Source organism: Crotalus tigris, unplaced genomic scaffold, assembly GCF_016545835.1.
Source record: "Crotalus tigris isolate CLP2741 ecotype Arizona unplaced genomic scaffold, ASM1654583v1 scf7180000024338.4412243, whole genome shotgun sequence".
NCBI lineage: Eukaryota > Metazoa > Chordata > Lepidosauria > Squamata > Viperidae > Crotalus > Crotalus tigris.
In genome coordinates, this window is record NW_024100508.1 from 1,995,626 (window position 1) to 2,004,263 (window position 8,638).

The window sequence follows — 8,638 nt, forward strand, 5'->3', positions numbered from 1 at the left end:
TCTCTCTCTCTCTCTCTCTCTCTCTGTGTGTGTGTGTGTGTATGTGTGTGTGTGTGTGTGTGTGTGTGTGTTTGCCCACCACTCGCATGGAACCCCCTCTCTCCCCCTCTGCCAGTCCTCTAAGTGGGAAAGGTTGTTTTAGAGTGATGTTCTCTTTCCCCAGTTGGAAGACAGTGATAGAACAACTGCTTGCAATGCTGGCAGTCCAAGGTTGACTCTTTAGCCCAGTGTTTCTCAACCTTGACAATTTTAAGGCATGTGGACTTCAACTCTCAGAATTCCAATGCTGGCTGTGGAATTCTGGGAGTTGAAGTCCACATGCCTTAAAATTGTCAAGGTTGAGAAACACTGCGCTTTCTGATTAAAAGAAGGTTATGGGAAATGCCTCTCCCTGAAACTCAGTGTCTACTAGAAGAAGTTAATAAACAAATAGCTCTAGTAAAAGCAATTTACACATCTTCCATAACTACCATGCATTTAAGGTTGAGATGGGCTTTCCAGAGGACCACACCTTGAAAAATAGTGCAAATTATTGGATTGGAAGTGAATTGAATGAACTTCATTGAAATCAAATTCATCAGGTTTTAAGACCCTATTAATTTCAATTCATGTAATGTCCATTGATTTAAAGGCAGCTGCGTCTGAATTCGAACCTTTTATTTTTGAGCACAAAAAAAGGGGGGGGGGTACCGAGAGGACCTCCATGAAAAAAAAATCTAATAAATAGATATCCATAATCTTCTAGGCAGCCTTTTTTGTATATATGGTTATGGGGGCAACACAGATTCAGTTAGGTCTGTGCGTCTGATGACACATGACCTGGATTGCTATACCAGAATCTGTCTACTTTGAAATTTTTTTATTATTTATTTATTAATTTTTTATGCCGTTCATCTCCCCTTTAAGGCGACTCTGGGCAGAAATAATGTCTCTGTTTGGAGAACAGTGAGTTCACACTTCCTGAAGAACTCTTTCAACAGTATGACCACCAATGAGTAGAACGGATGGTGATTCAGGTAATATTGTCCTGAATGTGTCTATTTTAATTTACTTATCTGTTCAATTTCTAAGCCACTTTCATTGCCCAAGCGACCCTAGATACCCATGTATTAAAACAATAGCAAATAGGGGGGTAGTGGGAGACAACAATAGCTTTGAAAATAGACTAAATGTTGATTGAAATGCAAGATACTATATAGGGAAAGTCATCAGGTAGAAGTTCACAGTGGAAAGCTTGCACACAGTAGTGGAGCTGATCTGCTGAAAATGACTTCAATCTCGGAATTTCTTATTTAATGTTGGAAGGTCAAGGAAGTGGAGGAAGGTTATCTGTAAGAAATTCGGGGACCTGGATTTTTCAAGTCACTGTATATATCCATTCGCTGCCCTTGAAGTTCCTGCAGGGAAAGAGGATATATATATATATTATCATTGGCTTTTCCCAAAGAACCTTAAGCTCTGATAAATTAGTAACTAGTCCAAAATTTTCTTTTGAGTCTGACCAAATGTCTTCAGGAAATCTGCAAATCAGGTATAACTTCAACCACTTACTTTCCTGTTATATTGCTCCAAAATCTATACTCTTCAGAATATAGATTATTTGAGAATGTATAAAAGTTCTATTTAGCCAAGAGATGATAAAAGACCTATTTACGAATTAGCTGCATTCCCCTTCTTAGTAACATTGACAGGTACCGGAACTAAATTCTCAGAGTTTCCAGCAAATTTATGATAAAATTCCTATTTATTGGGAATGCCTGCTTGACACCAACTTGATAGCAGAGAATCAATGATACACATTTAACAAACCATCATGATTGGGTTCACGTCAAGTCAAAACCCAACAAATCACATAGTACTCTCTCTGACTCAGTTCCCACAACTAAATTCTAAACCTGGCTTGACAAAGCACAACTGCTCTGTTCAAAATAACCTATCAAAATTATGGATGGTGTATCACAACAAGCTATCCCACAAACTGGGTGAATGCAGCTGGCCTCTTATAGTAAAGCCAACATTGTGTGTGTGCATACAATGTTAGATGTCAACCTCTCCTTGTTTCCCCTACCAGACTAGTACTAAAGCTGCAACTGTCACTCTACACCCAACAGGAAAGACCTCAGGAAGAAAAGTAAATATAGTACTTATATGTTATACTTACCTCATAGGGAGATTCATGCTGAGCCTTGTCTGCTAAGAAGAAAGAGAAGACTATCAGTATATGAAAGATATTTTTTAGATTCCATCTGAAGAGAGTTAGGAGGAGGGAGTGAGGTTGTTTTCTCTCATGCTGAAAGGATGTGACACAGAAACTGTGGTTAATGGTTTACTGAAAGGCTGCGGCTGCAAGCTAGGATTGCCCAACTTGAATCTTCAGACCAAGTTACCTGACCTTCTTTGAGCTTAAAAATAAAAAGAGGTTCTTATGACCACATATTTCTGTATATACTTACTTCCTTACAAAGGTGATTTTCTGAAGAATTCTAGCTTGTTCCTGTACTACCTTCCTCCATTTTAATGCTTCTTTTATAATATTTTAGATAGATAGTTAGATAGATAGATAGATAGATAGACACAGAGAGAGAGAGAAGTACAGATAAATAAATATAGATACAAATATAGATTACAGATATAGCCCTCTCTATATCAGTGGTTCTCAACCTGTGGGTCGGGACCCCATTTGGGGTCGAACGACCATTTCACGGGGGTTGCCAAACAACGCAGTCCGCCATTTTTTTCCCCTTTTCCTTAGCTGTGCTACTCCTTTTTATTCTATTGGCTTTTGAAAGCCAATAGAATAGACTCTCTTGAATAGAGTCTAATTCTATTAGCTTTCAAAAGCCAATAGGAATTGTCCAGGCTGTCTCTGCCCTGCTGAGCCCGCCAAAAGTCCCATTCTGCAAACGGTGCTGCACCAGTTGAGTAGTCCTCAACTTACAACCGGTGGGGGGTCACGGCATTAAAAAGGTTGAGAACCACTGCTCTATATAGAAGATTTTTAACCTGTTATCTTCCTTTTTGTCTGCTAAAAATCAGAAAAAGAAAGCATAGGCTCTTCATTTTTTTCAAATGCACCAGGCTTGCATTACAATCTAGAATAGTGTTTTTCAAACTTGGCAACTTTAAGGTGAGTGAGCTGACTCCTAGAAGTCCCCCCCAGCCACTCTAGCTGGGGAATTTTGGAAGTTGAAGTCCACCCATCTTAAAGTTGCCAAGTTTGAAAAATGCCAGTTCTATGACCTTGTCTTAGAGAGGGTGTGCAGATTGTACTTGGCACAGATGGTATGCTAAACAGTCAGGGTCAAGTCCATCAAATGCCATCTATTCTGCCAAGTGCACATTCAGCAACACAGCCATTTGCTGTGGGCACACAGGCATCCCGTCTCTTTCACTTAGATCCATGCACCATCAAGCACTGACATTTCTTCCAAGGGGAAAGTGTGCACCGGGGACATGGGATCTGCCTCCTCACCTTTGCTGGTGGCTTGCTGTTTATAGATACAGCTGACCACATAGTAGACTCCCAGAGCAATGAGCAAAGTCAGGAACAAATCTCCCAGCACAACTCCTGCAATGGTGCCGGGATCAATCTTGTAGCAATGACCACAATCTGGGGATTAAAAAGGATAGAATTGTGAGAAGCATAGAGATATACTTTATGGGGCTTCACATGTCCTAATTTCTTGGCAATTAGAATCTGGTCCTACCATGGAGTCCTAAGTGTTCTCTGAGCTTAGTTGTTTGCTTGCAGATGTTTTATTATCTGATCAGGTAACATTGTTAGTGCACTGATGATGTTACCTAATCAGGTAATGAAATGTCTGCAGCCAAACAACCAAGCTCAGAAATCACCAAGGATTCCATAGTTCATTCCTCAGCTACAGATATTCTCTTCCATTGGGCTGGTCCTCCCATTAAGCCAAAGTAACTTTCTCTGCAGAAGCATCCCCAATTTAGGGCAGATGCAAAGTTAGCAGCAATATTCACATTTTCTATTTTCTGTTAGGCCCTGCTACTCACTCTGTTTTTTGCCTGCATTTGCAGCCTGGAATAGTTGGAGCAGGTTTGGGGAAAGGGACAGACAATTGGATCAGGGAACAAACAGTTTTCAGTTTTAATTTATTATAATCAAAGATCAGGAATCAAAAAACAGGAAAAGCGAGTTGCGGCTGCTTTGCCTATTGGTAAATTGGAGTTTTAAAAGTTCAGCTTGTTTCCTTCAGCTTGTAATTTTTATTTATAATTCCAGAGATTGGATGTAGGAGAGAGCATTCTTTCATTTTTATAGAATTATAAAGCATCGGTAAAGTATAACACTGGCTGCATGTTAAACAAGCACCTTTGTACACAATTCTCCACATCTTGCTATCTTTTTCAGGTTTTCAGGTTTTCATTTCAGCAAGCTATTTTCCCCTACACAATGCATTTTTCTTCTATGTGAGTTTCATCATTAGGGACGCTTCCCCATTAATAGGACAGCAGCACAGCAAAAATTCAAAAATGAGTGAATTTCATTGTACCCATACATTTCAATTGGCCTATCAGTTTAAGAGCAAGGAATGAAGAAATTGCAAATTGCATATTCTGCCTTTAATAAGGACCAGACTGAATCTATAAATAACTACAATAGAATGCAGAACTTGGAGACTAGATGGAAAACACCAGATGCTATGCCATTGCTGACAGTAAGCAGATGTTGGGTTTGTTCAACAATCTGGAGAAGTCACTAGAACAGTGATATGATATGCATATCAAAGGTGACACACCAAAATGTTTTGGGGGACACACCGGTATTCATCAACCCTCGACTACAATTTTTCTTGAAAGCACAACCCCTTTCTCACACCATTTTCAAAGGCCGTATGAGAATGAGGTGTGTTCTCATGCAGCTTCTGAGCCTTCCAGAGTTATAAAACTCTCGTGAGAATGGGGTGTGCTTTTGTGCAGTTTTTGGAGGCTGTGGAAGAGCATTCTTTGGAGCTGCTTCAAGAAGATTAGGGAGATACAATTCCCCAAATTTCACATGCCTTGAAGAATGACACAAGGTGGCCTTTCTGAGGGACAATGTTGGCACTAGGGTTGAAGTTGAGGTCTGCGGAGTTGAGAATTGTTTCTATTTTGTACAGTGTATGTGTGTGTGTATGTGACATGCAAGCAGAATCAAGTTAGGCATTTTCAAATTTTTTGACACGCTAAGTCCAAAAGGTTTGCCATCCCTGCTATAGAGAAATCTACATGAGAATAGGGTGTACACTTAAGAAATGCATACCTACGGACTATATTAATTACAAATCAGTAGTTTTCCAGCAGAGAAGTGGAGAAAAAATTGGTGCAGCACTAAAATTTTAAACAGCATTTGTATACCAGAGGACAAGTTGCATTGTCTAAATCATCTTTCTGCAAAATAATTCTTTACGGATATGACTGGATTTTAATTCCAGATCTAGTATGGTAAAGCCGTGACAAATGCTACACAAGGATTTGCACCCCCCCTCTCTCTCCCTCCCTCCCTCCCTCCCTCCCTCCCTCCCTCTGTCTCTCTCAACCCACTTCACAAAATTTGCTCTTGTGGGTCAAAAATGAGAGCAGCCAATGCCATCTTCAGCTGTTGAAACAACAGTATGATATAAATCTGATTGATTTATTATGTGCTATCAAGTCAGTGTTTGACTTCTAGTGACCACATAGATTTTTCTCCATGAAAAAGAAGTCTGATAAATAAACTCCCAGGCAGCAAACATTTGGAGGGGACACGTAGTTCAAAACCTTTGTACGGCACCAGACTTGCAAAGTGTGTTCCCAAGACACATTTATTTTTGTGGCACTTCCCTGTTTTCACTCTGCGTCATTGACAGGCTAGGCAACTATTTATGAACAGAGATGTGAAATGGCTCTTACCATTTGCAACTTGAGCAGCTCCTGTGGAAAAAATAAAGTGGAGGCTATGTCTGTTATTTAGTTTGCAGCACCATTTTAAAAAGCCCCCTCCCCAATTCATTTCTCTCAGAGACAACTTTGATAGGAAAAGATTCCAGATCTTCCAGCCATCTTGTAGCACCTTTTCTACCAGAAAGCAAATTTTATTCAAAGGCATCGGTTTTTGTGAGTTGCAGCTCACTTCATCTGATGCATAAACTAGATTAGTGTTTCTCAACCTCGGCAACTTTAAGATGTGTGGGTTTCAACTCTCAGGACTCCCCAGCCAGCATGTTATACATATAGCAAGCTGGGGAATTCTGGAAATTGAGGTTCACACATCTTAAAGGCTGAAAAACAGTGAGTTAGATCAATATAGGATTTCAGTGGTGAGGCTGGGAGAAAGGAAAGGGAGACACACTGGTTATGCAGATGGAAGTTACATGTGAGATAAATTACAAGTACCTAATCAATTAACAAATGTAATGTGCTAAAACATCATTGGGTTGGAGGCCTTCTGAGATTGTCTCATTTTTTGGATGTTATGTGAGTTCAGCAATGGCTCCCACTTCGCCCCAATTGAATCCTACGTCAATCTAGCTACTTGGATGACGTGAACTGTAGCTCATGAAAGCATCTGCCATTTATTAGTCAGTAAAGATTCTGCCACACTCCGCCTATTATTATTATTTTTTTGCTACCATCAATTATCCAGAGAGGGACTATAATGGAGGGTTAATATTTATGGGTGAATTTTAGGTTTGTAAAGCCATCAGAGAGGCAAAAAACAATTGGCTCATTTTTGTTTCTTTTACCCATTGCTTTAATCTACAGACGTCAACCAAGTAAAGATTCTACATTAGTGAAAATGAGCAGGACCACATTGTTTAATTTTTCCAAGGTTTTTTTTTCAAGAAGGGGAAAAAGAAATACTCCCTTTGGAAGTGTTGAGAGTCGATTGTGCTGCATCAATCAGCATTGGAGCTGGCTGCTCTTGTTAGTATAAACCTTCCATTTCACTCGGCATAATTAACTCACTTACCAAATCAATACCTTTTCTGTGATTGCGCAATGTGTTGAGTTATATATTGACCAAGTGAGTGGATGGCACACTAGGCTGCAAAAACTTAACCAAGATTAAAATTATGCAACCTTTGCCAGTTGTATAAATACAGGTATTGCTTAATCGGGTATTTTGTGAGGGAACACCCTGCCATCAGTGATATTTCAGGCCCAAAGACGCTGGGTAGAATGTCTTGGGGGTGGGGGTATCCATCTCCCATTTTATGTCTCTTCCCCCCAGTTCTCTCGTGTTTTAGAAGAGAAAGGGTAAGAGAAAAACATGGTGTTTTAAATGTTTAAAATAAAAGATGTAGGGGAGGTGGATTTATACTTGCTGAGCTGATTGTAGCTGCAGTGTTATACAAAATAAGCCATAACGCATTTCCTCCGAGAATGTATCACAGGACTATTATATCATGCAGAAGCCTCAACTTCTGGGCTGGCCCTTCCCTCCTTTCCCCCAGATCAGATTCTTTGCAATAGATATGAAGGATTGTACATTTTTGACATAATAGAACAGGAATACAAAGTCCACTACTGAGAGCGGAACAGAATAGCAGACCCAAGAAACCATTTTATATTCATATTCTCATGTTGCATTTCCTTGGTCTTGACATCCAAAACATTTTCAGATATTTCTTTTTCCTGAAAATGTTTTTTAAAGTGTTCTATAAGATTATAGGTTTTAGAGAAGCCATCAGTCCTTCAGAGATATAACAAACTGTGGTTTAAAAAGATGATCTGAGAGGCTGTAGCTAGAAAAGGGCCAACAGAAGAAGAAGAAGAAGAAGAAGAAGAAGAAGAAGAAGAAGAAGAAGAAGAAGAAGAAGAAGAAGAAGAAGAAGAAGAGGAGGAGGAGGAGGAGGAGGAAGAAAGAATTCCTAAATCCATCTCCTGATGTGGCTTTGGGAGGCCACCACCATCCCCAGAAGACTAGTGAGAAGGACCTTGTGCTTTAACACATTTTTCCTCTTAAAATACAGTCTGAGAAAATGTCTAGATGTTATATTCATCAAGGGGTAGTCAATAAAAGGTGAATTCTTTTTAAACCAGAAAGTCAAAGGAGATAAAAATGGGACCCCAAGATCCAAAGGAGGCCAAGATAGAGAAGGAGACTAAAAATGGTTGATCCAACTCACCCAACTGAGGCCAGGTCAAACCCAGGAGAATGGGGAGGATTGGGAATCCTAACTGAGCCATATTAGATGTTCCCAAGTTGGGGGATGCCGTTGACACTGAAGACTTTCTGGTTGGGAATCAAGGTCCAAGACTCAAGGCGTTGGGACTAGAGGGGCAGTGGTGACATCTGTCTGAAGAGTGAGAGAACAGGAAAAGAAGTAGCTCTAGGCAGGAAACCTCAAAAAAGGGAAGAGGCTGTCATTGCGGTGGGATCAAGTCAGCGCGAACCCTCCTGCTCACCCTCCCTCCTCCGGAAGTAACTCCAACTTAAAAAGAAGAGGCCGAGATCACAGCATTGCTTCTGACTTGAAGCAGCTTCAGTCACGTTGCCTGTATGTTTATCCTTGTTTTTTCCTCTTCTCCTTTGCCCTTTGGGATTTTTGCTTAGTTCTGTTTTTTTTTGTTTTTCCTTTTTAATTCTTCAGATTTCATTTCTGAGTTATTGTATGCCACCCAGACTCTTTTGGGAATTGAGTGGCAT

At 40.1% G+C, this 8,638-nt stretch overlaps 1 protein-coding gene across 2 annotated transcripts; it reads right to left on the reverse strand.

The window, feature by feature from the left end:
* Positions 1–278: 278 nt before the first annotated feature.
* LOC120300150 (transmembrane immune signaling adaptor TYROBP) lies at positions 279–8,365 on the reverse strand. Of its 2 annotated transcripts, none has more exons than XM_039325767.1 (5): positions 8,118–8,365; positions 5,899–5,919; positions 3,473–3,610; positions 2,162–2,193; positions 279–1,397 (listed from the first exon to the last, which is right to left on the reverse strand). In XM_039325767.1, the coding sequence occupies exons 1-5, from the start codon at positions 8,176–8,178 to the stop codon at positions 1,326–1,328; spliced, it is 324 nt and encodes a 107-aa protein (XP_039181701.1). In that variant the 5' UTR covers positions 8,179–8,365; the 3' UTR covers positions 279–1,325. The 2 variants fall into 2 exon arrangements, with proteins under 2 accessions (XP_039181701.1, XP_039181702.1); XM_039325768.1 differs by having other exon boundaries at positions 2,162–2,190; positions 8,118–8,364.
* Positions 8,366–8,638: the final 273 nt, after the last annotated feature.